The sequence below is a fragment of the Antrostomus carolinensis genome, unplaced genomic scaffold (genome assembly GCF_000700745.2).
Source record: "Antrostomus carolinensis isolate BGI_N321 unplaced genomic scaffold, ASM70074v2 scaffold15659, whole genome shotgun sequence".
Taxonomy (NCBI): Eukaryota; Metazoa; Chordata; class Aves; order Caprimulgiformes; family Caprimulgidae; genus Antrostomus; species Antrostomus carolinensis.
In genome coordinates this window covers 75,521-103,113 of record NW_010339363.1, presented here as the reverse complement: position 1 = coordinate 103,113, position 27,593 = coordinate 75,521, and the positions used below count along the sequence as shown (strand labels likewise).

Here is a 27,593-nt window from a genome sequence, read left to right as displayed (position 1 = left end):
CTGAAATTCAAGATTTTATACCTGCAAAGACTTAATCAGTCTTGGTTCTGCTTAGTTTGCAAAGTAGCTATCCTCCAGCGCTTTGAATTTGTCATGACAGATGAACTATCTATTCTCAGACTGAGTTCTCCTAGATTCATGTTATTCTTGATCATAGGAATTAATATGTACAAGAATGAGGATCAGAGCTGCATTTGGAATAAGCGTATGTTCTCACATGTCTGACTTGTGCTCAGGCTTTCTTTTGACTGTATTCCTTGGACCTTTTAATACTGTGTCTGCTTTCTGCTGCACCTATTAAAATAGTGAATTGGTTGTTGTGAGGGAATGGAAAGAGGAAAAAGAAGGGTATTCAGCTTCCTATGAATTTTTCAGATGACATCTTTAATCTCTATATAAAGTGTGCCGTGCTTTGGTGGTATGTGTGTCTCTCAGGAAGCTTCATTATCCTTTTGGTAGTAATAACTTGACTTTTGGATTTAAATTTGAACATTCAAAATAACTGACAATTATGAGTCTCCAATTTTTCTTTTGACAGTGATAGATGGTTCCACTCTCAGAACAGAAGAAAGACAAAGACTGGCCAGGGAACGTAGAGAAGAGCGGGAAAAGCAACATGGTATTTTTATGTTTCATTTAAAATATAATTTCTTAAAATGTTTGTGATAAAGGTATAACTTACTCTCTTACTCCTTGTTCAGTCACTTTTTTTCACTGGGGACAAGGTCTGCTCTTGATCTTGCATCAATGACCATCTGGGAACCTGAATGGAGAAGTATTAGGTTTGAGAGGAAAACATTCCAGAGATTTTTAGCTTCTTGAAGCTGTATGTCATTTCTGACCTTCCATTTCTTAGTAACCACCAAGCTAATTTAGCCAATTCCTTAATGAAAGCCTCAACAAAAACACTTCTGAAAGTAAAACTTTTAGCTTAGAACGGCTTCCTGTAGCCCTGAAGACTGATTCAGAGAAAACCAAAAAAGATTTAGCTAGTTGAATGGCTTGATTGCCTTGAACACTGCTGCCCTTGTTTCCTAGCACGCTGAAATGACTCCTGGATTGAAGTGTCAGCAGTATACACTTTGTCTTTAATCTGAGACCTAGAGAAGAGCATAAAACTCTTGCCCAGCTTTATACTGTTTGTGATGTGAATCGATGCCTGGATGTGCAGCAGGAGATGAATGGGTCACAGTGTGCCCTGCAGTCCTGGTTCATGGTCTCCCAGCTTGTGAGGAGTGGTATCTCTCTGGCCTCTACGTTTGTTTCTTAACATAAAAGCAAAGACACACAGCAACAGGAATGATTGTGTTATCCTAACATGGAGAGAGGGACACATATAAATTCAGAAGTATTTTAGGGGCCTTATATGTAGATACTGCCTGTGCATTGTTGGTGTAATTATCTGATGTCTCGGTTCATTTCATCTCTCTAGCCACAGAAAATACTTCCACTGTGTGTGCAACCACTGGCTTTTTGTCACAGCACTTGAAGCTTCCTCTTAAACTGCACACAGCTGTTCCTAGGTGGAGACTGCAGAGAATAGTGACATAACTATTTTGAACTCAGATGCAGTGACTGTGGGCTTTTCCCATCTTGTCACCCAATTAAATCTCTTCCTTGTATCTTGTTCTAAAAAAAGTGGAGATTGCAACATAGAAAATTCTGCCTTTTGCTACTCAACTGCTTACTTATAAAGACTTTACTATTATGATGGCAAGAGAAGTATATGCTTAACATAGGGTATATGCATATCCTGACATTCCTGTCTAGACAGTAAAGACTAATGGCAGGAAAGGTTCAAACTCCAGCCTAACCTGGGGGCAGAATTAAAGACTCCTGTGTCATCATATGCAATATCATCCAGCTCTGCAAGCTCATCATGCTGTATGTTTTAGCTTTTAGTGGTGATAATTTTGCTTGGTAGTCTCTTGCCTGTAAGTTGTGTTGTAATATCAATGAATAGTTAAGTTTTATTTTATTTTTTTTCCTTTAAAATTTACAGCTGCCAAAGAAACACAAATCCTTGAAAAGGAGAGAAAAGCAAAACTCCAGTATGAAAAACAGTTAGAAGAAAGGCAGAGGAAGCTAAAAGAGCAGAAGCAGAAAGAGGAACAGCGGAGGGCAGCAGTAGAAGAAAAGAGAAAACAAAAAATAGAGGAGGAAAAGGTACTAATTGTGGAAGTTCTATAGTTTTAAAGAAACTCCTACATTGTTTTCCTACATTAGCATGTTCTGAAGTGGTGTGAAATGAAAAGGTACAGAAATTGTGAATGTATTAGAACATAAAAATATTTTCCACACCCATACAGTGGGCTGTGTAGACACATGTCCTCCTTCCCCATCCCAGGCCTAGCTTTAGCTATACCCGAGGCACTCAGGACCTCAGGAGCTGTGGCTGCTGTTTGGCCTCTGGTTATTTTTCACATGAGCAAAAGCCCCACCCCCTATTCCCAGGTTTCTAGATTCCTTTCAGTGTGCTTTGTAGATTTTATTAGTAAATTAGTGTGGGTGACAGGTCTTAAGACTTTTCTTAATTCTGTGTCTTGCTTCCCAGGAGCCCCACTGTGGCCTAAGAGGCTCACATTCTTCCAGTTCTTCTAAATTTGTTGCTATATATTGAGCAGTTCATAATGTTATCTGTGTTGTTACCATTTGCTGCTGTGTATTGACTGTTCTTACTTGACGCTTTGCCTTTGCTTTGACTGGATGTGGACCGGCAGAGCCGTGTTTGAGTTGTGGAGCTCGTTGCAAACTGATAGAAGCTGAAAGTAGGAATAAATACATGAAGTTATGCCATCCACCTTGAAGAGTAGGTCTGCTAGTGCATATTAAATGTGATGCAAGTTCCAAAAGGGTTAATTTCCACTGTGTCACCACTAAAGGCATGAAATGCACATGTGCTTTCATGAGCTAGTTTTAAGAACTTGCTGTGGATCATTGATGAAGAGCCTCTGAGCCTGGCTGGCTGTTCCTTTGGAGTCCAGCCATTGTTACATTGTTCTTGCAATGCATCTTTTTTTACCCTTTTTGACTGGCAGTATTCTCCACTGGTGTTTGGTTATCTGTAACTGGCTTCTGGGTGTGTACAGATTGATATTCCGTTTGAACTTCATGGAATAGTTGACATTGCTGGAGAACAAGCAGAAATGTTCGGGTGGGCCTTGACTGCAGTCCAGTGCAGTATCATCTCTTTAAGCAACTACTTTAAGCAACTAGGATCCCTTATGCTTCAAGAGGTGTTACCCCTGAGCTTCTAGTACATTTATTCATGCAATTTTGAGTATAGTGGATATGTTTAAGTGGCCACCAGGGTGAATAATCAAGGAAGACAAGGACTAGCCCATGAGTGTTTGGTTGGTGTTAACCTTGTCTTTTACTTGGTCCATGGAAGAAGATGACCTTGTACAGAGAGTTAGACGTGAAGAATCTGGCAGGTGGGAAAATGGTGTGCACTTGACCTGTAAACCTTGCTTTCAACCAGAAAGTGAACACAGATCTTGACTTGGTACTCTGACACTAGAAAATAATCACTTTTAAAGAAGGTGAGCTATCTTAGGGCAGTATTTTCCAGCAATAAGCCATCTACAGTTGTAAATTTAGTAGATAGTCTCCAACATTCTTGTGTGGTACTTTGGCCAGGTTTCATTTAGTTAATCGTCTTCCTTAGATAAAGTAGAAGGAACAGCACAATAGCAAATACTGTGGAAAAAGAAGTGGTTCTCTGCCTAAGAGAGTCTTGAAGACAACTAGCCATGGCTAGGATTGAGATACCTGTCTTTTCACAGTTACTTAATTACTCTGTCCAGTGGTGCAACTGACTGTGTTGATGTCTTGAGCTGGTAACTGATTCTCTCTTGTTTGCAAAGTGAAGCCTATGTCTTTAACTCTGACTTTGAAGGATTACTGCACTGCAGATACCTCCATGGAAATATCATTGACAGATTACATAATGTCTGGGTACTTTGGCACCTTAGGGAAATTCTAGTTCAGGTTTCTTTAACAGAGGGGAAGCTAAGCTTTATATTTCAAACAAAAGCTTTTAATTTTATCTTTTACCAGCGAATTGAATCCTTCAGCCCTTCCTTCCAATTTTAGTTCGTCTGTTATACACTGACTTTTTTAGTTTGTGTTGTGAAATGGTGTTGAAAGAAGGTGAAAGTCTTCTTGTGTCCTCAAGAGGGAGAAATGTTTGGATAATGAGTCCCCTTGGCATCTTACTGCAATGTATCAGCAGTAATTACTGCTTCAAAAGATCACTTGGGATATGACTAGTCCAGAAGAGAGATCTGTTGTTGACACATGTGTGGAAGCCTAGCTGAGAAGAAACAATCTAGCATGGTTACAGTTCATCTTTATGCACAAGAGCTGAAGTTCCCCCATTAGCAGTTACTAGTCCTGGAGACAGAAGCAAAAGCTCCTTTCAGTCCTCTTTGTCCTGACAGCAGTGGTTGCTGAGGTCTGGGGCTGATGGGTCTTTTTTTGCAGTTTTGCCTTCATGTCTTGCTGTTTCTGGTTTCATCGTGTCTCTAGTAATGCCAGGATCTGTGAAGACTTGGGTCAGTGTTTGTATAGTTCTCTGAAAATACGAATAACCTTATACTTGGTATTTTATAATGGAGAAATTTTATTACTTTTTAGAAATAACTTCAGAATATAAGTAGTTTAAAGAGTAACCAATTATTTGTGCTCAGTTTGGGGTGGTTCCCTATTTAGAAAATAAGTAGTGCTGTTTACTGAATAGGGAATCTGTTTGGTGGCTTATTTTAAGAGTAGAATAGATTATCTGTGCTTTAGCTCAACCTAATCATGTTTGCAGTGTTTTGAAACCATTAATTGCCCTTAACATTCTTTGCATCATAGTTTTTGTAACAAAAGCTTGTTATCAGGCAGTATAGGTAAAACAGGTTTTAAATCATACTGGGAAAAAAAAAAATAAATCTATATTTTGTGTTCTGGCAGAGCTGTGCTTTATAGTTATCGGCTTCATAGAGGTGTTGTTTGATCATAGGAGCGATATGAAGCAGTTATGCATCGTACCTTGGAGCGGAATCAGCGACTGGAGACACGACAGAAGAGATGGTCATGGGGAGGGTCTGTAACTCCAGAATCAGAAAGCAAAACAGGTAAGTAGCACTTTTTCTAGCATGGCTAAAATCACAGAATATTATGTGTGAACACTGGCGGGTGCAGCACTATTCACAGGGACCTGGACATCCTTTCCTGTCTTGGATCTTACAGCAGGATCTATGGGTAGCCCTTGGGGAAAGAATTGTATCTGTACTTGTCTTGTAATACTACTTAGATTTAGAGCTATTTTTGACTTTGGGAAGAGCTAGAGAGAAGCCACAAGGGAAATACAACACCAGGCAGCATTGCATTGCCAGCCCCCAACCTTCAGATAAGGGAAATTGTAACGTATAATGTTAAAATAATTCTGAGTCCTTCAAATGGAGTACATGGAATGGTGTGCTGAGTGATGATAAACAGAACAAAAAAAATAGTTGTTCTGTAAAATTATATCTAAAATGTTTTAAACACAACCTTAGAGTTACAGAATGCTAACTGATTATTTGAACAACCAGTAATGGGTCAGAGATGCAGGAGATGCAGTGGACAGTGTCCGAGCTTCTCAGAGAAGGGGTTCTGTTCTCAATTAGGTGATGCATTTTAACGCCCTTCAGTTTGAGCTTAGGTTGTTTCCTGTTACATGCAATTAATTGCTTCTGCTTTTAAATATTCTGAAATCAGACCAGAAAATCAGGATTGTAGTGGAAGGGATCTTCTCATCCACTACCGAACTAGAAGACCCTGCCATTAAGTAACTTATTGTCCAGGAATAAAACAAAACAAAAAATGCTTCAATTCAGCCTGTCTTCTGAATTGATGGAATTGTACTGAGTGTTTCAGTGTAGTGTCTTTTTCTGTCAGCTTAAGAGTTGACTTTTAAGTGTTTATTTATAACATGTTTGAAAGTGTTTTGATGTAAATTGTCATTTTGATATCCAGCTTTCCCATTTTTTTGGTTAACTTGCATTGTTTGCTATTTGACCTTGCGACTTAGCTTACAAACCTTCTTCTTCTACAGAACAACAGACTGCAGATGAAGGTGGAACTGGTGGTATTGATTTCTAAAATGTTCTTTTTCTGTTGTTTTACACTCAGTACTAACCTTTTAAATTTGAGTTCTTGTTTCTCTGAAACTAAGGAAAACCATCTTCTTATAGATCTTTTCCTGGATCTTGGCCAGCCATGCAACAAATGTGATCCCTAAGTAGAAAGCAGTGTCTATGTTTTTAACTGTCCCTCCCAGCTAATTAAACTACAGCTTAAGTCATGGTATCCTCAGGGAATTTTCAGGGAAAGGATATGTGCATTTGGGTTTTTTAAGATGCCTGGATACAGCATAGGGGAGGAGAAGATAAATACTTAGTGTCCTGTATTGGAATTAGTTCAGTAGTCTAAGCTCTTTTTTTTTTCTTAAGGGAAATTTTGAACCCTTTCATTGTTTTCTAATTTGCAGAAAGTATGTGGTAGGGCTTGGTTTGGTTTTTTTTTCTTTGTTTTACCAGCAATTGAAGTAACATTTGCAAAATCAAGTGATACTTTGCTGAAACTTTGTAAAAGGGAATGGGTCCCTTGTGCAGTTTGATACTTCTTGCCATTAAGGGTTTTGCAAAATCAGATCTTTCCAATTATCCAAACATAATTCTATATATTAAATGTGTTTTCATTGGATTTCTGGCACTTTCCATTGCACAGACTGAGCCATTCATAGAAATGCTTTGGATCACTGATATATTTGTCAAGGCTATATGTTTAATAAGCAAAATTATTTCTTGTAGCTAGTTTAAGATGATAGCTCTCAGCTGAGACCCAGCTAAATCTGAATTCTGAAAATCTGTGCATGCTCACAGCGTTACTAATTCAATACAGCTGTCTCGTAATGCTGACAATATGAGACTTGAAAATGCAATGAAAGTCTGACTGAGTATGATTTAACTACTGTGGCTTATTCTGGCATCACAGCAGAAGCATGTGTATTTTATTTTACTTCTCTCTTCCCTTTCTCTGCACAGCATGATCCCTAATTTTCTTCAAAATTAGCCAGTTTGACTGGATTGGTTTACCTGTTTAACATGTGTTCCTTGGATACGTATATAAATCCAATTACTGTATCCCATGTTACCTGATGTCATTCCTTGAAACTAGGAAATCACATTCGCCTTACATGTTTAGGAAAGCACTATTTTTGTCCTTCTCCATTCTCTTCTACCTTATCTAATTTTAAAACTAAACTTTATAACAAACATAAAATAACGTTCTTTGCTCTCTTCTAATTTATGTGAGGAAATGAGTCTTGTCTGTTCTATTGATGGTGGGGGAAGATCTTCAGTGCTGCTGAGGCATACTAAAAATAAAGTATCTTCCTACAAACATGCTCCTGATGTCACAATAGGCGCTTAAGCTGTCCCTTGTGCATCAGACAGTAACAAGAGGAGGAGCAGATAAGTTCAGCTGCAGTAGATCAATCTGGATAACTTGGCACCAATTTTGAAAAAAAATTACTGTGGAGATAAACAGATAATGTAATGTTTTACTAAGACACTTAAGCATCCACACTGTTTTAAATTTGTTTTTGATTTTATGTTCAGGTTTCAAGTGTACAACTGTCATACCTGGGGTGTGGATAATGTGGAATCAGGACTGGATTTATACTTCTATTTTTTCCCGTACCAGGATCATTCTTAGCTTTTTCTGGGAGATTCTCACTTAGTTGTTATTTTAAATCTACCCAAACCATGGAGGATGCTTAAGTCCAGCTGGCTTTCTTAAAAAAAAAAAAAAAATCCTTATTTGGTCCATTTCACCTTGTATTTGCATAATTGCTGGAAAGACAATTACCTTTTTTTACTCTGAAAAATGACACCATATGAGCTCTGCTACGTCATCGTGGCTGGCTAGTGCACCTTGTCTAACAGCACATCTAGAGCAAGTTTCAATACAATATTATTTTTTCTATCATCAGTTTCTGTGACAGATTTGGGATTAAAGGCTCCATTTCTTAAAATTAAAACCAGTAAGGGAACAGATCTCAAATATTCTTTACATTATTTTAGGACTAAAGGCTTTCTTGTCTATTGTATTGCTGTGCAAAAAAATAGAGAATCAGACATGTTCTTCCATGACCTGGCTGTGTCAACAGTAATACTTGGGAACATCGACTGGTAGAGCAGCATTTGTGGGTGACAGAGGTAGTGTGCTCTGGAAAGTGAACTCCCTATAACTGAACATTTCTCCAGCCATCAGCTGTTCTGTATTCTGTACAGGGTGTGATTCATTGAGACTGCACCAAGTACCCCACTGATGGTCTGAAATTTAAAAACTGATGAAAGCCCCAGAGTCAAATGTTGTATTAATGACGTTGCTGTCAGTGCCAAGATGAAACATGCAGGGTGTGGGTCTGCCAAGAGAAATGGCAAGGCTGTGTAATAAAGCATCTCTGATGACAGAGTCCTTGTAAAAGAGGTTTAGCGACGACTGCTAAGCAAAACTCGGTGTTCAGGTGCATCTGTAGTGGAGATATGTGCTATTAGAATAGAAATTGGGCTGCCAGAGTCTCTCCTTTCTAAATAAGGAGCTTCCTTGTCCTAGGAGAAATTTGAAAGGAATTGAGCGATGGATAATCTAATTTTATTTAGCCTGATTTTATCCAACCTTAGATAGGCAGTGCTGCAGCACCCTCTCTCAGGGAATCTTGGTGACAAGCTAGGATTGAGAGCTGTTCTCTGTAATGACAATTTTCTTAAGGTACTGTGTTTCCCAGCTCCTTACCCGATTGCAGGCATTGCTGCATGGCAGTCGTGCTTTCTTTGGCCTTGCTGCTCCAGTTTGCTTTCCCCCTTCCATTAAAAAAAACCACAGATGTTTAGTATCACATGGGATTTGTGCTGAATGCTTCTTCCATTTCAAATCCCTTGATGTAAGTATTCTAACATTCCCCCCAAAATACAAAAGATATTTTGTGAATATCTACGTAACCACTAACTTACTCGAGAAGATCCTGTCTGTCTTCTAAAGCTTTTTTCCTAGTGAATTGTCCAGAGCTTTAAAGTTTGCAGAAGCTGTCCTGTAGATGAGGTAGGGAAAAAGTTGAGGCCATCTCATTATATATTTGCAGATGTATTGATACAAAAAGCATTGACTTCTTAAGACCTTGGGCAATTAATGCAAACTAAAATTTTCTGGAAGAATTCAAGTATCTGTATGAATACCCTTTACCAATTAGATTTTTTTTCTGTCAAGGCATCAGTTAAGATATTAGCTCATGCCCTCACTACTGCTCTCTGTTCCCCTGAAAAATAGAGCCTGATGTTTTGGTTTTTTTTTGTCTGAAGAGTCATATTAGCCTGTACTTTTTTCTTTTGTGTCTTCTAGTAGAAGTTTCATCCCTTGTCTCTTTGCTAAACAGCACAGCCCACCTCCAGAACTTGTAAACTTACTGGAAAAGAATTACTTTGCTCAGTGTGATTTTTCTCAAGGCAAGATTTAATTTTTTACCTTCTAGGTCTCTGCAGGTGATAGACCAAATCTCAGATTTCATGCAAGTGCTGAAGTCCTAATTTGAACCAGGAGAAATTTGTATAAAGCATCTCCATGATGTATGGAGGCCTTAGACTCGCAGGCTTGAGTTCAGGCAGGAGCCAGGCTTTGTTTTTAAGAGCAGACACTAGAGGGTAGTCTTTACCTTTGAAAACACCCAAATACATGAATTATGAGTTTCCTGATTTTCGTATATAAAACCTCTCAAGGTTGTTTTAGTTATCCCAGTACTCAGGCTTCATAAAATGCCATTTTTTCTCTCATTATGTTGGGAAAGTATCCGCTAAACTCAGATCTTAATTTCTTAACTAGATTTGGTAGATACCCATTTCTCCCTCTTATCCCATGGGGACTTTGCTCTTGTTCACTGGGACAAGAAATTGCCACTTTTGTAGCTTCAGCCCCAAAATCTGGTTTTCCCTTGACATGGTTTTGCAGGAAACCCCTAGTTCAGGGACATGTGTCAGAAGTATGATGCAGAGGCAGGGCTGTCCATAGGAATCCTTAAGTCCTGGCTCTTGCTATAAGGAGCCGTTATAGCATGCTGGCCAAAGGGGAAAGATGCTACCTCTGTGGTGAGTAGTGCTGCTTTTTCCTTTGGTACTTATGCACTAATGAGTTCACATTAATCATCTTTGCTGTCCAATATGCCAGCAAAATCGATTACTTGTGTTTGATGTACAGAATTTCTTGTGTTTATGACGCTAGTCTGCACTACTTTGTGTGCACTACCATTTTCTGCTTACTGAGTTTCTGTAGCAGCAGGTGTGTGCTTTTCCAAGGCTTTCACACTCTGGAGTAGTGTTCATCCTGAAAGTACATTATTTGGAATTAAAAAGCAAGTGTTTCTCTGGCTTGTAGTAAACTTGAAATTTTACCATGTGAGATGTGATTTTTCTGGGTATATCTGTGTATATACACAGACCAAAAAAAATTAATGCCTCTCTCTTGTGGCAGTTTTTATCCCTTGAAAAGCATTTGTTTGTTTTTCTTAACTAGCAATTGAAAAACTGTTCTGACAAACCTATGTGGAAGGAATGAAGAAAGAAATCACTGTTTTTCAGGTTTTGTTGTTACTTTCTCTGTCTTACCACTCTGGTAACAACACGCAACCTCCGTAGCTTTTGTCTTTACATGTTAGGAGCACAGGGTTTAAAAATCACTTGTTTGCATATATATGCATAAAATCTTGGCATGACTCCACTAAACAAAATGCCTTTTCAGTGCACGTTACAACTGGTGCTAATTGTATCAAGTCTGTTCAAAGAAAAAAGAAATAATTTCTGTTTCTCATTAAGCAAAGCTGGAAATAGCTTTCAGGATGTAATACTTCCAAAGTTAGCTCACAGCATTGTGTGAAAGGTTCTTCCTCAGGTATGGAGATGAATTCTAAAGTAAGCACTTCTTTACACAGCCAGCAAGCGGTCCACCTCCACAGCAAACCTCAAACAGACAGAAGCTGTCATGAATAAACGGTTGTCATCATCTGCAGCACTTTTAAATGCTTCTGATCGAAGTAAGTGTTTGTGTGTCTGCTGGTAGCAGGGGTACTGCTTAACTGCTATTTGGGGAGGTGGAATGATACTCTTCTTCCTCCCTTGCTCTGTAACTCACTTCATATTTTGATCTCAAATGCATTTCATGCAATTTGTTAATCCAGCTTGACTGTTCAGGGCTTTGACCCAGTTGATGTGATCTCTATTAGAGGAGAAGAATAACGGTAAAGTTTGCTGGTTTTTTTTAATTTTTATTTCTGTAGTTCTTTTACTAAAGTTGAATCTTGGTCAATGATGATTCACAAATCATTTCACATCATGTTTACGGGTTTGCATGCCTTAAATCACACCCTAAAATTTCAGCAAAATAAAAATAGTACAAAACCAAAGTTTGCCTTGTTCTGTTAGACAGCATCAGTCATTTGATTGTCCTTGGGAAGGAAAAATCAACTTAGTTTTGACATCTTTCTGTTGTGCCAGTCCTGTAGTTTATAGACACACATTTTCTTTTTAATATTAGAATTCTGCTTTAACCAAATAGAAAAGGATGCATGAAGAACCCTGACACCTGTGAGAGTTTTTTCTCTGGGAGGAGATTGCTTTGTTTTGACCTGGAGTTTTAGCATGATTGTAGCCATAGCGTGCAGCTCTGACAGCATTTCCTATCCCAATAAATTAGTGTAATTTTGATCCTGATACTCAAAATTATGCATGTCTTAAAACTGTTAATGCACACCAATGCTTACAAGCATTCTGGGTTACTTACTGTGCCAGTGACTACCAAGAAATAAAAATGGCCCAGAAGACAACTATTTCCTTAATTTTATTTTTAAGGGTTTCTGAGAGTATTTGCACTCTAGACATCGTCTACCAATTTCTGTGGCTTCCAGTCTCATTTTGAATTGCAACTTTGGGGTAGATGAAGCTCTTGACTGCAGTGTGTCATGTTTAAAATGTGCACCACGCAACTAGTCTTAACAGAGATAGAGATAATGAGATAGATCTCTCATTTTCCCACTCTTTGGTAGACCTGTACATGTGAGTCTCCTTTTTGCCTCCTCCCCTCTGCCCCATCCGAATATATTCAGTAAATCATGGCAATCTACCTTCTCAAAAAAACCCCAAGCAAACTAAGAAACACAGGAATTGTCCTAATCTACTTGTTAAGAAAAATAAAAATTATTTGCATGAGCACATATTAGCTTGTTTTAGCCTGAGATTTCCTTCTGGGGAATCTTCACAGTGTTTCACAGGAGCCTGTCTGCATCACAAGTGTTTTTTTTTCCCAAAGTAGTGAAAAGCATTAATAAGCTAAGAGCTGTTTAATACAAAAACAAGTTCAGCTGGGTCTGTGGTCTACGCTGCAGTGTTCTGTCATTCTGCAGCCTTTGATCAAATGAGCTGTGCTAGAAGAATCCCAACACATGGACACAGCTAACAGTGATTTTGCTAGTTCATGTTGGAAGGTGATGCAGCAGAAAAATTTGTACTCGTGCACTGTATGCCTGGTAGGGGAATCAGTGAATATATCTATACTGGCATAGCTGCAGGGGCTCTGAGTCACTGAAGACTGCTTGTGATTTAAAATGATATTTATATATGATGTGTCTGCAGGGTTCAGCTCTGAGTATGAGTCAGAAACAGGACTATAAAGTACAAATTAAGCTGCTGACAAAGGAAGTCACTAATTATCGACTAATTGAGATTGCTTTCAAATTTATTGTTACACCTTGAAATCCTTTGTGAATCCTTGTTCACTTTGGAGGAAAAATTCTCAAGTGGCCTGAAATACAAGAGGTGTGGACAGGACTCCAACTGATCCACGTGGTCAGGATGTAGAGGTCGACTTAACTGACTGGTTTAGATCACCACAGCAAGTTTGAGCAATTCTGTGCTCTTCTCTGTCACACAAGAAGAACTGGCTTTTTGGTAAAAGATGGCTAAATTCAGATAATGGAAAATACAGTTACAGAATTAACCAGATTGCTTCTGCTCTACATATGTGCCTGGGAAGGTGGAGGAGATGCATGTGGAAATAAGATGATGATTGTCCCTGGATCAGTGGAGTATTTCATCAGCTGTATTCTGTGTTAATTCTGAGCTCACTTTTACTCATACAGAATATGAGCAATGGCCTTTTAAAATTGTTTATTTGTTTTAAAAGGCATACAAAGGTGGCCTCAGCAGGTCAAACGAGGTCTGTTGAGACTGGCATCCTGCTGCTATGGTCAGTAACATACAGGAATATAAAAAATAATGCTTTATATAGAGTAATTCTTCCCTGATCCAGTTTTCCTGCTTCTGAAGGATTCATACTATAAAATGACTTAATTACTCTTCTGTGTCTTAGGGAACCGGGTAGGTGTTGGAGGGGACTTCTAGGCTTTTCAACATAATTAATCCATGCGCTTTCAATTCCAGGTACCACAAAGAGAAGTGCATCATTAAACAGACTGAATAACAAAGTTCCTCTACATTCTCAGCAGTCAGCACTCAAAGGTTTGCAGGTGGAACAGAAAGGTGCTAGAAACCAGTTTGTTTTGAGAAGTGGGAAGTAGTAAATGGGATATTTGAAGTTGACTTTAAACCATGTCCCCAGTTTCATTATAAATGTTTTTACTCAGGCTTTTGCTGCTGTGCATGTGGTCTGTGCACTGTGGCATAAGTATCATTAGGCATGTTGCAGTGCCAGATACTGGGTAACTGGGTCTATAAGCAGCCTTATTCCTCTGAAAAGTGGATGGGTGGGAGGAGAGTAGACAAATGGTAGCCAAACCATTCAGCTCATAAGAAAATAGTGCTTCATAATGATAGATCGGCGGTTTTAGCTGATTTCTTGGCAAAAGCAAAGCATGGGAATGGTAGTTTAGAAAGTCATATATATAAATATCTTGTTAAAAATAATCTTCCTTACGCTTGGTCTCTAGGAGGAACAGAAAAGAAGAGGAGCACATCTTTGAATAGAATGAGTAGTAAACCCCAGTCCTCTCCAGAACTAGAAAAAGTGAAAAAGGAAGAAAAACCAGGTGGTTGTTTCATAAAGCTGAATATTTATTTTTAAAGCCATTCAGAGTAAAGTTTGGATAGGCTTACTTTGACTAGTTTCCTTGGTTCTTAAATTTTTAAGACTTTTTAATGGCTTTTTAGTTATCCAGTGGTAAAGATAAAATGTTAAATGGTAAAGATTAAATTTCTCCCTTTGGACAAAAAAGAAATCCTGTAAGGAGGACTTTGACTTTATTAAATAGCACTGTAAGTAGATAGCAAAATGTTTCTCTGCTTAAATGAGAGACTTATTTGAAAGCTGGTAGGCTTAGATGTAAGATGGAGTAAAAATGTCAGTGATACATTCACTTCTTAGTTAAATCCTGTCTTTGCTTTTTAAGCTCTCTTTCATTATTCAGTTTAAAAGCAACTTCTCTGTTCCTGCTGCTGGCCTAAACTTTGTGCATGCAAATGAAGGAGGAAACATGTTCTCACTTCAGTCTCTTTTGGTCTGTGTATTCCCCACTAGGTTACAAATACCTCTTTTCTAGGAACTCTTCTTAAAGCTGAAGACTAGCAACTTTTCCAACATGTTTTTCCCTTTGAGTTAACATTTCTCAAACTTTCCTTTTTAGCAGCTATTGCCAACAGTGGAAATTATATTCTGCTTCAGAATCTTTCCTGTATGGGAGGATGATGGATGCTGTCCATGTGAATTTGTATGTGCAAATGATGCCTGACGATAACCATTTGCTTTGACTTGCAAGTCTTCTGTTTATTATGTCAGCACAGCCTTTCTTGCAATCTAGAGAATACAACTCTGAAGAGCTGAGTCAAAAACTTTTCATACTTTGACTGACTTCAGCATTCATGTCTGGTGTATGCATGCCAGTCTTTGCATGTGAAAATGGTTACTGTTAAGCAAGCCGAGGACAAGAAGTGCAACATAAGAGATTGCAGTTTCTAACCCTTCTCTGCTTTTAGTTTGGATTTCCCTCTCCGTGACCTCTTACATTTTTTTTTCTTCCAAAACTGTTATGATTTGCACCAACACTCACAAACTGCCTTTGCTTTGTACTGCTTGTCTTTTTCATTACATGATTTCATGTTGGATCCTTTTTGATTTGTTCCCATCATTTAGCTCGTCGCTCCCAGCTCAGTCCTCTGGACAGTAGCGTAATCAGTCGCCTCCTCGCCCCCACACAGGCCTCCTTAGCTAGGAGTAAAAGTGCTGCTACATTGTCGGCTGATGGACAAGATCCTTCAGGTAACAGGAGGGCAGCAAAGCCTGAAAGTGTTTTGCAGTTGTTCTTCAAGCAAGAACTTACATGAGAGTCACTAACTGTGCTACACTTAAGTATTAATCTGACAGTTAATATATGGTTATGTATAATATTAATTATCCAGTACTTTCTTTGGTCAGTAATAACCAATTAATATGCTGTGTTGCATGTTTACTTTACAAAACCATAGAATAATACTGGCTTTTAAACTTTAGTGCCAGTTTATTTGCTCTGCAGAGAACTAGATGCTGGTGTTTGGTTTGGGTTTTGCTTGTGTCTTTGTTTTAACTGACAGACCTGCATTTGGGTGTATCCTCAAATGTATCTAAGATGTATTGGTCAGAGCACAGTGTTAGGAAATAAAAGGGAAGAAACCCAAACAAGCATATAATTTCAAAGGGAGCTTAAAGGAATAAGTGCAAAGCCTAAATTTCTTTAGGGGGAGTAGCTCTTGTAGGAACATGCCAAAGGGGTTATCTTAACATTAAGTGCAGGGTGCATTGAGCTGGCTTCACTCAGGCTGATGTAGAAGTAGAGGCACACTAGAAGGAGAAATTATTGTAGAGAAACCCTGGCTGGCTCAGGCAGTTTCATATTGGTCTAGACTGAGCTGAAAAGCCCCCACTGTCGCTCAACTTAATACTAGCGCAGGAATCTCTGCATTGTGGGTAAACCCTACCTGCATCCCACATGTCTCATAATTGTTACTGGTTATAAGAATGCCCCAGTAAATGCATAGCCAGAACCAGTGTGGAGTCCTTTCTCCTCTCTTACCTTACAACTTGCGTTCCCAGTTTTGCTTCTTTCCCCTTGAGTATGTTCTTCCATCTTTATTTTTTATCTTATGCCACTTAACTTGATCCTCGTTGGCAATGGTGACATTTCTACACTGCTCCCCTTGTGTAATAATCAGTTTTTACTTTTTTCATTTCTAGTTAGTGGTCATATTTTTGCACACCTATCTATGTGCCACTTTTATTTTTACCATGAATATTTCAGTTCATGTCATGTGGGGAAATACCATCTCTTTCACTGTTACTGACAGCATGTGACTTATTCACTATTGCTGAATTAAAGATAACTTTCACATTTTTATCAGTTTACTTAAAGGTACTTTCTTCATTCCAGTAGAAACGTACCTGTACTTTAGCACAAACTATGCACAAACAGAATGCAGTTGTCCTTGCACAAATGCTGTAAATATAAAAATAAAATGTATTTTCCATAAAGTTACAAAATTAAGTGCTGGCATCTGTCACAATTTGTTCAGACTATAGAAGAATCCAGTACCTAGTTTCAAAATTAGGTTTTTACATCTGTGCATGCTTATCCATCTATAATAGTGAAAAAAGTAATTAGAAGATACAATTTATTTCAATGTCTAATGTGTGAAGAGATTGACACTTAAGGCAGGAAAGGTATTTTAGTTTAACAGTTGACCTTTTCTCTTGATAGGTTTCTTTTACACCACCTATTTGGATTGGTTAATGTGGATAAAGGGCACACATATAGAGTAATAAAGGGGTCGGAGAGGGAAAGTAGAATAAAACAGTGTTGCAGAACTGCTTATTTCACAAGAAAAGTTTGTAAAGTAATGCTCAGATTCCTAATGTAATGCTGCTTTATAACTACTCTCTGAAAAGAAGGAAGATTTCCTCCTTGAGTACGAGGGAAACAAAATATGAACCTGTCATGAATAACTTATAAAGAAGGATGCTAAACCATTAAAACTGAAGTATTTGTGATTAGATGCAGCTTCACTAAAATGAAAGTAACACTGGTGTATTGCAAATTTAGACATTGTTTGGAAAAGCATTTTATTTTTATCTACTTCAGATTGCTGCTTTCAAAATGGTTTTATTCTTGGTGCTGTTGCTTCTAAAGTACTAATCGTGTGGTGGTGGTGGTGTCTGTCTGTGACCCATTGCAATGTGCACTGCCTGTGGCGTTTCTCTGTACGGTTTCTAACAAACACAATCTTTCTTTCTCTCTTTTTCCTTCTTTTTCTCCTGTTCTTATGCTGTGCACTTGGTTCTCGTTTTGTCTTGTCAAATTCCTAACTTTTATAGAATCTCACCTCTGTCCTCGTTCAGCTTCAGCCAGTTCCATCAGTTCCCCAGTCCCAGCTCCTAAAGTGCCTGTGCGCAGTCGTAGCATCGACAGATTGAAGTCCTCTGTATCTTCATCTGATGCCAGTTCACCAGATTCAACCCAGGTTTGTTGAAGATCCACGGGAATTAGGTTTGTATTAATCAGGGGGGGTTTGGAACAGCTTGGGATGGGATCCTGTTTCAACAGTTTGTTTGCTTATTGAAATGTTCAGTAACATTTGCTTCAAACACACAGTTTTGAAATCACATTGGGATTTTATGGTCTTTGATCCCTCTGGTATCTTAAAGGCATGCTGTTTGCTGCTTGTTAGGTAACATATTGACTGGGTCTATGTTTTGGAACATAAAGGAAATACTGAATACATCTTGTTGAGAAGTTCTGTGTTTGTTGTGGTAGCAGCTCCTCTGTCTGTAAAGTATTCCAGAGAGTAAGCATGATTTTATTTTTATGTATTGTCTTAGAAATCAGAAACTGAAAAACCGTCCCCAGCTTCTGGTTTAAGACGCCCTCCCTCACCATCTGTGTCCTCCCGTAGAAGATCCCCTTCTCCTGCTAATTTGGTGAAGCGTCCTCCATCACCCTCTACAGTTAGGTATGCATCCAGGTGAAAAACCTTCTTTTATTCAGAAGAAAATGAAGGCTGCTTTCTACCTCAGTTGTGCCGTTAGCATTTGGACAACCTACATTCTGCCATGTTTATGCACATAAGGATTTCACATTTGATCCGATTCCTCTTTTGCACAGTAGGGATGCAGCCCTTACTCGAACCTTTGTCTCTTTTGTGCAGACAGAATACATCCTGGTTTTCTGTGCAGTCTGTGCACTAAAACCAACAGAGAGAATGCAAGTTTCTAAATAAGTATTTATTTATTTAGAAATATTTATTCAGAAATATGCCTGTATTTCAGTAGGAAGTTTCTTGGATTGGAATCACAGGGTTCAGCCTTGATGTGGAGTAAATGGAGGTCTGGGCTAGCAGACCTGTTTTGATGTTAGCCCACAAGTAGCAAGTTCAGGTGCCCAGGGTATTTTGGAATCCTGTATTTGGGTTTTGTCAGGAAGGCACCACTAGTTTGTGTGTGGATTTATTTTTAAAAGCAAGGTATGTACTGTAAGCTAACCAAAGCAGACTTCTGTCTTCAGTTGCGTGTTTGAGGTTTTCAGTGTTAGCCCTGAAAAATATTCTTCATTTCAACAGACAAAAGACTCGCCCACCTTCACCCAGCATGTCAAAACAAAGGCCACCATCTCCTACTCCAGTCTCTAAACCAGCACCCATCCAACGTCCACCTCTCACACCAGGTGTTATAAACATTACCAAAAAGAAAACTGAAGCAGAAAGCAAACCAAAGGATAAGAGCACAGAAGGAACAGGACAAGAACAAGGTGCTTCACCAGCCTTGGACAGGGATGCGGTAGCAGCCAGCACAAAGACCAAAGAAGGTGAGTGTTTCTCAGTGACTGATGCACTTTTATTCAAGACATCTCCAGTGGGTGCTGGGACTGGTGAAATAAATTGTTCATGAGGCAGACCACTGGAGTGTAGGATGCTTTAGGGCATAAGCTGTTCATTGCTGATTATTTATACAACAATTTTATGTGGTATGACTTTTGGGTAGGGATTTTAGTGCAGTAGTTGGTTTATTTGACTTGGAGATTTAAGTCCAGAGCTTTGAATGTTATTGTTTGTACTATAATTTTAAGAAAAGCAAAAATCCTGTTTGGCTTTTGAACTTCAGGCACTCTAGCTGAGAGATCTGCTAGCTTAGGCTTGCGACGTCTGTAGTTAAACTATGCAAAGGTCTTTCAGTCCAGTTGGTAGTTTTTAAAATGGCTTGTGTAGAGCCCTGCTGGGAGGAAGGAATCAGCTATTGGTGCATCGTAGTCTGAGAGCCAGCTTTCACAAAGCTAGAAGGCTGCCTCAGTCTCAATTCTCAGTGAACAAACGTATAATCATTGCTGCCTCACACTGAGAAATTATCTTGGTAGATTAAGGAGAGCTATATACCAGATAAGCAATTAGTCTCCTAGTCCTCTTCATTGTGCCAAGCACAGCCTCCATCCCTCTTACCGGAAGAACACCATCTGCCATCTGCAGAACAGAGTCTGGGAGAGCCTTCTGATGAGGTCTGGCAGGCACTTCTCTGCGGAGAAGGACTTAGGGGAGACTTAACAGGAAAAGGAGGGATCTCTGGAGTTTAAACTACAGCCAGTGAGCAATACTGAGGGAGAAAATCACTCTGACACAAGGTAAGTGGGAACATATGCTTGCTGCACGTTACTGCACGTACAGTTCTTGTTGTGCTTTCCTCAGCTGCTGCAGTTGTCTGTGATTTCCGAGGCCCTTCCTGACACTACTCAATGTTGGATGTGAAATAGTGTTAGTTGGCTGAAGAACTCACTTATGGTACAGTTCTTGGAGCATATATCCCTGCAGAAGAAAGCCTGGATGTCTTAGTCAGATGTGGATGTTTGTATGAAGTTGCACATCCATCTTCAGTGTTGCATCATTCATCTTTGCAGCCAGAATGTCCATCCCTCGATGTGCTACGTTACTGTGATAAATGTCTTGCATGTCTCAGAGGAGGAATAATCAGTTGTGATCAATGTCATCGGTTGGTTGAAACCTCCATGACAAGGTGTCCTATTTCTGTATCTTCCAGATGTTCTGGAAAAAGAACACCTGTTCTTGGATGCCCCACCTGTCTCCTCTCCACACTGATTTCTAGAACTGTATTAACCCAGTTTATCTGTCTCAGTTTTAGTGTATTTCTCATGTCCAAGCTAGTTGCCTTTGGAGTGGATCATAATGGCTGTGGGTGAAGCTCTTTTTCTTTGACATGTACAAGATAAGGAAATAGTGGCCATGGTTTTTATTGGAGACTTTATTATTGCTCTCTACAACTACCTGAAAGGAGGTTGTAGTGAAGTGGGTGTTGGTCTCTTCTCCCAAATCACAAGTGATAGGACAAGAGGCAACAGCCTTAAGTTGCGCCAGGGGAAGTTTAGGTTGAATATTAGGAAAAAATTCTTCACCAAAAGGGTTGTCAAGTATTGGAACAGGCTGCCCAGGGAGGTGTTGGAGTCACCATCCCTGGAGGTATTTAAAGGACATGTAGATGTGGTACCTGGGGACATGCTTTAGTGGTGAACTTGGCAATGCCAGGTTTACAGTTGGACTAGATGATTGTAATGGTCTTTTACAACCAGACTGTTCTAGGATTCTGTGATCTTCAACCTAGAGAATATTTCATTTATCTCTTTGAATGTTGTGGTACACTGTAGTATCACTAAGTGAGGCAAAATCTTTGTTCTTAAAAAGTTGCTTTCAGTTTGGATAAATCTAAATTTTAGAAAACATCTCTGTGACTGCACTCCATGTTAGAATGCTTTTCTGGGACTGCAAGAACAATTTTTATGCACAAAACACTGCCATGATTCAGCTGCTGAGAGTGTACTCTGTGTAATTATGCCCTGCAGCTGCAGTTAGTGATTACGTGTCCATGGGGCTTAAGCAGCTTTTCAGGTATTAAAGTTCCTAATGATGGCATTGTGTTTTGAATGATTTGTCTTTAGGTCAGAAACAAAATAATTGATGAAACGCTGATGTCATAGTTAATGGGATTGAAGGCTTTATAAATGTTAAGCAAACATATATGTGTTGATTTGTGAAATATTAAAAAGAAGAAAGGCAGGTGCTCACCTACATTATGATGCTATTGCTTTACTGACACCAAGAGCTAATTCTCTGAATATTCAGATGATCAGTTCTTTAGCCACATTCAAACAGTAGCATTTCTAGAGAGTGGGAATAACTGATAAAAATCAGAGTTCTTCCAATATGTATAGAGAGCAACTGGCTGGCAAGGGTGGGTTTTTTCCTAATGTTAATTTATAATGTATATAAATAACAATAATAAATACATATTTACAATTTATAATGTATAATTTATAATATCTCTGACCATAACACCAGACAGGACATGAAGAAACATAAACTGCAGGACTGTACAAATATCTACTAACCCTGAGCTGTTTTGATCTCCGTGAAAACTGGAAATTGATTTCTTGATAAAATGTACAGAAATATGGTATTACTGAAGCCATTAGTACATGCCTTCAGGGCCAGATAACCTGGTGATTATTTGCACCCTAAGATACTCTATAAATATAAAGGGATGAATGTTAATGTTATTAAACAAGAGAAAAAAATATTTCCTCTTTAGGGTCACGTGCATTCAGTTTTATTAGAAGAAAGTTAAGTGTGTTTCCTAAAGCAGTATTTTTGTTTTCATTTTTCTTTTAAGTGTTACAGAATAAATGTGTCTTTTTAGAAATATGTTTTTAAGAACTATGGAAATTGGAAGTGGAAACACTTGCTGAGTGATGAGCACTGGTCGAAAAGATGGTGGGTCAGTTGGCCAAAAGAAAAGTCTCATCTCACAGTGATAATGTCTTTCTTTATTTTAAGTTCCTGGAGCTTTTTAACAGCAGTTTCTTTTAACCTTTGCAGAATCAGGTAGCAAAACAGTATCAGGGACCACTACAGCTGAAGAAGCTGCTAAAATCTTGGCAGAGAAACGACGTCTAGCACGGGAGCAAAGAGAGCGTGAAGACCAAGAACGAATTCAGAGACAGGAAGAGGAAAGGTAACAATTCAGGAGAAGGAAGGGCTGCTTGCAGGGGTGGGGTGTGGTTGGAGTGGACACTGTAGCTGGGCATGTTTAATGCAGTTTGTGAAGCAGCCACAGAGGCACTAGCACCGTGTGAGATGGGAGAGGTTGCTCTGTATGTTATTAAGGTGTATCTCAGCTTTTTTTGCTTTCCTAGTCTCTCATGTGCATGCACACTTTTAAAGAAATAACTATCCAGTTGGTAATCTGTATCTTGGAAACACTAGAATCAGAGAAGAAGAAATGGCCAAGAGAGCAATTGAGGAAAAAGCACAACAGGAGGAGGAGCTCCGCAAACAGGAGGAAGAAAAGAGACTTGCTTATGAAGAACAACAAAGACAAGCTGAAGAGGAGAGGATCCGCCGAGAACAGGAGGAGCAGGAAAAACTTGCAGAGCTTCAACACCAGGTCTGCTTATCTGTAGGCTCCAACTGTGTTCCTCTTACAAGCTGCTGACATGTTTTCAAAGGAGTTGTCTTTGATTTTCTATCACAGAATGTTTTTGACAAATCTGTCAGGAATGATGTAAAGCAGAGTTCATCCTGTCCAGGATGGATTTGAGAATGTCTTGAAGTCCTTTCCTTGCCCTAGTCTCTGTGATTTTTTTTTTTTTTGTTGGGTTTTTTTTTCCCTCACAACATTTGATAAATTCAAGTGTGGGGCAGAAGTAGTTTTTTGTTGTTGTTGTTTTTTTTTTTTTAGCAGTCTGGGATGCTATTTTGCATACATAAAATATTTGTACTGAACCCACTTTACCATCTTACTGCTGTGGATTATAAGGAGGTGGTCTGTCTGGCGAGTAATTTGGCTTGCTCTGATTGCTTTAACAGAAAAAGTGGTGGTGTTTCCAAGTCAGCTTCTCCAGTTGCTAAATAGCTTTCCACAGCTACTATCTGTGTGCCTTTACAAAGGGGTCCCCTTAACTGAAGGGAACTGTTTTGCAGAAAGTGGGCTTTCTTTAAATTAGAATAATTTTAAAAATTAGAACAGTTTTACAATTAACCTCTTTGTATTTGAAGAGCTGTGTCTTATGGGTAGCGTTGATACGTGTCTGAACGTTTCTTTAATAGCCTGTTTAAGTTTATAACAGTTATTCAGAGTGTTAACCATGCTTCTATCTTCTTTCCAGTCATGCTAGCAAAGATTTTCCAGTGTAGAAGGAGCAGAAGATGCTCAGCACCAATTATCTTGGTAGTAATACCTGACTGCTGAGATTTTTAAGTTAACCTTGCCACATTTAGAATTTAGTTGCCGTTTTGTTGCTTTATAAATAAACCTTCTAAGACAAATCTTCAACTTGAAGTATAGTTTGAACCCTGGGTAGCCCAACATCATCCAGAATATTTGCATAATCACAGTATAGCCATGCACATCGTTTTTCTTTTCAGATCAGTTTCTGAATGTCATAGTAATATATACTTCATGTCAGTAGCTGGATAATTGGCATTTAGCTGCAATGTATGGTAATATTAAATAGTGATTGTCTGATGTTCCTGTCTCTGTTGAACCAGAATCTCTGTAATAGCTCTGCTTTTGACTCTTGGGAATGAGTTGTGCACTAAGTACTCTCTTCTTTTTGTTTTATTTTTAGAGAGAAGAAGCTGAAGCAAAAGCTCAAGAAGAGGCTGAAAGACAACGACTGGAAAGAGAGAGAATTATGCAGCAAAATATGCAGGAAAGGCTTGAAAGAAAAAAGGTGTGCTGTTTTGAAAGCAGAGAAGTTTCTTAGCCTGAAATAGTGGTTGAGGTTTTAAACTGAACAGGCAAATGGTCTCAGATGTATTTAAATAGTAGTGTGTTCTTTAAAAAAAGCCAGCTCTGGCTTCTGGGCTTTAAAAATGGTGAAAAAGTAGTAAATTCATTATGTAGGAAAATATATTATGATTGATGAAAATTTAAACCAGAATGCTGAAATATAAAGCTCTGTCATTGCAAATATTTTCCCTGTTTTAACAGAGAATTGAAGAAATAATGAAAAGGACACGGAAATCAGATCAAAGCGAATCCAAGGTACTTGTCTGGATCTGTATAGTGGCAGAATAGGTCCTTCCCAGAGAAGGTTCTGCCTGGATCCTGTCTTCCTCTGTTCTCCTTACACAAACTGGCTTCCACGTGAAGTGCAAAGTTCTGGTGCATCAGAATAATTTTCAGTAGCTTCCCATTGCACATGTTCTTCTGCTTTGCTTCTTCTGACCAAAAGTCTTTGATGCATTTTTGTTCAAGACATATAGAGACAATGTGATCTCGTGTTACTGATTGCAGACTGGTTAAAAAAACACTGGTTAGTAATGGATTTATGGGGTTTTTTAATTGTATGCATTCTGCTGGGGCTATTTTTCCTCAGAGAACTTAAATTCCTGGCTTCATCTGTTTGCTTAAAGCAAATCTTGGATGCCCCTTGGATTGCTGCAGTAAACTGGATGTATTTTTGCTAATGTAGTGACCTAAGGTTTGTGATAAGTTCTGCATATTACATTGAAGAGTAGCCATTCTTCTCTGAATATTCAAAGACCCAAGTCTTCATATAGCTGAAAAATCAATAAATACTTAGCAAAATGAAGGGGAAGGAACTTGGGAATAGTTCATAGGAAGGAGATGGAAGTGGGTCCCACACATTCCTTTACAGGCTCTGGCTCAGCAGAGCATGTGTTGCTGAGTGACCTGACTGTCTATAACCTCTAGACTTGTGTGGTCTTACTGCTGGGCACAGAGTAGTCCTGCATGGGAGCTGTGATTGAACCACTTGTGAAGCACTAGATGGTAGTGAGTTATTCTGAATAACACTCTGGCAACTCAGTTGCAGAATGAAGGGAAGTCCACCTCTGAGGCTATCGAGGGAGAGGATATTGAAGAGGAGGAAGAGTTGGGTCTTGAGAAGACTGATCAACCAGGTAAGGAAACTTGATGAGTCAGGTCTAAGTAGCAGTCAGTGTCTCAGTGATGTTTAAGCATTGTTAAAAACGTCAGTCACTTAGTAACATTGTGATGGTCTGAGATGCAAGTTCCAGAAATGCCAGGGAGGCTCTGCTTGAACAGACCATAGACCATTGCCTGTTCCATACCACAGGAGACAGTTAAAATGATTAAATGCAAAAATTATTTGAGTGTGAAATGCAGGAAGTGTGCTTTCATTTTACAAGTGTATTTTTAAAGATGGAATACAAATTTCATGTTGTTGTAGGCAGCTTGTCTATAGAGAAATGAATCTATTGATGCCAAGTGCCTTGATTTTTGGCTAGGAAAGGTCATTTTTGACACTTGTATTTTATTCATTTAGAATAGCAATTCTGTTACTGAAGCTATTTTTTTTCTTTTCCTTATTCCCTCCCACTTTCAGGAAAGCTGAACGGCATTGACTTACCCCAGGAGGTCAAGGGGGAGGCAGAGGGTTGTTTAGAGACTGCGCATAGTTTGATCTCCACAGACCCCGAGGAACAAGACGTGTCAGATTTGAAGGCCAGTGAAGTATTTATGAATGGGGGTGATTTGAAAAGTGATGAGAGTTCTCTACTTGTTACTGAATTAAAGGATTCCAGGTGAGTCAGTGTAGGTGGCTGCTTTACTGTCAGAGCAGTTATCTGTCACATGAGAAATCCCTCTCTATGTTTAAATTAAATTTAGTGCTGTATGTAGCATTGCATCAAATTTTGCACCCCACTAGCTTTGTGGTGTTTCTCTGGCTTGCTCTAGGTGTGTGGTGTGTGTGCATCCTGTCAGTTTACTGCTTCGTGCAGAGGCAGTTAGTTCAGGATAATTGTGTGTTTAGATGGCAGCATGTTCACGGTACTGGCTTTGGTAAGAAGTGAGACACACAGTCAGCAATGTGGCAGTGTAACTCATAAAGAACATCATTGGCTTGAAATCTGTTCCCTTGAAAGGGTTAGCAGTTCTTTTCATAAACAAAACATTAACCAAGAGGCAGGGGGACAACACTGAAAAGGAAGAATAACCTACAGAAAGCTCTGGAAGAGTTTCAGTTGCGCTGCTACACAATACACAACACAAAAACCTCCCTTAATGGGATTTTTTTTTTTTTTTTTTAGTATTTCAAATTTTATCTTTTTGAACATAAAGCATTTCCACCTAGTACTAGAAAATCTGTCCTCTGACGCTTGTTCCATTTGCTCATCTAAATGCTAATGATTTAGAAATGACGTTGTGAGCTCTTTTCTTAAAATGATAAATTCATTTTATTCCTCCAGTGATGGAGTATAAAGACTTTTTCATTATTTTCTTAAGAATGAATGAAAATTGATCATTCTGATTTGGGTTTAGATTTTGAATCTGTTTTAAGTATTTTCAGTCTTGTGAGGCTCAGTTTTGTGTTTTAAAAGTCTTAACTGGAAGAAGAAAGAAAGAATGAAAAATGCACACTACTAAAATAGAGTTTTAATGATGCAGAACTTTAAACTTGTTGATCTCTTATATCAAATTTGTGGAGCCAGACCTTCCCTGAGAGCTATCGGTATATTAAGAAGTGGCTCTGTGTTGGTGAGTCGTTCTTCCCCATCGGGTCTTGGAGAGGAGCTTGTCCAGAAACACATGTCAGGATATTCAGTGCTTTGCAGAGTACACACACTGCTAATTGGCTCTCCTGTAATGAATGCTTAATGAAGGTTAAATATCCAGAAACTGTAATACAAGTATCCATATTTTTTTTTTCCTAGCCATCCTGCAAAAGAAATGGTTATCGATGACTCAGTAAAGTTGGGTGTTAACGAAGCTGATCATACAATTGGACTTACTCAGAATCTTAACGGCAAATCTGGTTCGTGGACTTTTGAGGAGTTTATTGACATTGGAGTACATTCCAAGTCAACCAAACTGAGCTCGGACAGCATCTCTGCTGGTAACTGTAATCAAAACTTGAATGCTGCTGCTACAATACCTTCTAGTCCCAAATTGGCTTTTGAGGAAGATGGTGCAGTGAATTCATTGACCAAACCTATAGATGCTTCATCAGGTAATCCAAGCTGATTTCCCTCTCTCTCTCTCTTCCTCTGGCTAGATAATTACCTTCCTTGCATTTTACTCTCCTTGCCTTAATTCAGCTTCTTATTTTCAAGGCACTTTTTCCCATGTGTAGACTGGAGGGAAAGCTCTTTCTTTAGTGCTTGTAACTTGTGTTCAGTCAAAAGGAGTCACCAACTGATGCCTTTCTAGGGACTTGCTCTAGACAGCAGCTAAGGCCCGACATTAAGGCTCTTCCAAAGACACAGCTGAAGCCCTTTGAAGCTCCTGTATCTCCTACCAACTCTCAAGCCCATCTGTTGTATTTTTAGGCTGCTTCTATGATGTCTTACATGACACGTTATTTTTGAAGATACTAACAGTTTAAAAGGTGTCTGATGTAACTCTACAGACAAGACCTTTCCACTCCTAGGCATGTTCTGTAACTTTCTGATGCTGACCTGCATGGTCTTACAAGGTCTCTTCAGGCTCTG

General features: G+C 38.9%; 1 protein-coding gene across 1 annotated transcript in view; it reads left to right on the top strand.

Annotated features, from left to right (window-relative positions):
- LOC104531049 (ensconsin) overlaps positions 1 to 27,593 on the top strand; it is a gene marked incomplete at its 5' end in the record, with an annotated part of 27,986 nt that extends 393 nt beyond the window's left edge. The window contains 18 exons of the mRNA XM_029086957.1: positions 539 to 619; positions 2,003 to 2,166; positions 5,009 to 5,123; positions 6,086 to 6,118; positions 11,015 to 11,116; positions 13,518 to 13,616; positions 14,024 to 14,122; positions 15,223 to 15,348; positions 17,434 to 17,579; positions 17,938 to 18,068; positions 18,675 to 18,919; positions 21,990 to 22,125; positions 22,377 to 22,557; positions 23,741 to 23,845; positions 24,106 to 24,159; positions 24,947 to 25,040; positions 25,487 to 25,685; positions 26,817 to 27,593. Of these exons, the coding sequence (XP_028942790.1) occupies positions 539 to 619; positions 2,003 to 2,166; positions 5,009 to 5,123; positions 6,086 to 6,118; positions 11,015 to 11,116; positions 13,518 to 13,616; positions 14,024 to 14,122; positions 15,223 to 15,348; positions 17,434 to 17,579; positions 17,938 to 18,068; positions 18,675 to 18,919; positions 21,990 to 22,125; positions 22,377 to 22,557; positions 23,741 to 23,845; positions 24,106 to 24,159; positions 24,947 to 25,040; positions 25,487 to 25,685; positions 26,817 to 27,126 (2,420 nt within the window). The remainder of the gene's footprint in view (positions 1 to 538; positions 620 to 2,002; positions 2,167 to 5,008; positions 5,124 to 6,085; positions 6,119 to 11,014; positions 11,117 to 13,517; positions 13,617 to 14,023; positions 14,123 to 15,222; positions 15,349 to 17,433; positions 17,580 to 17,937; positions 18,069 to 18,674; positions 18,920 to 21,989; positions 22,126 to 22,376; positions 22,558 to 23,740; positions 23,846 to 24,105; positions 24,160 to 24,946; positions 25,041 to 25,486; positions 25,686 to 26,816) is intronic.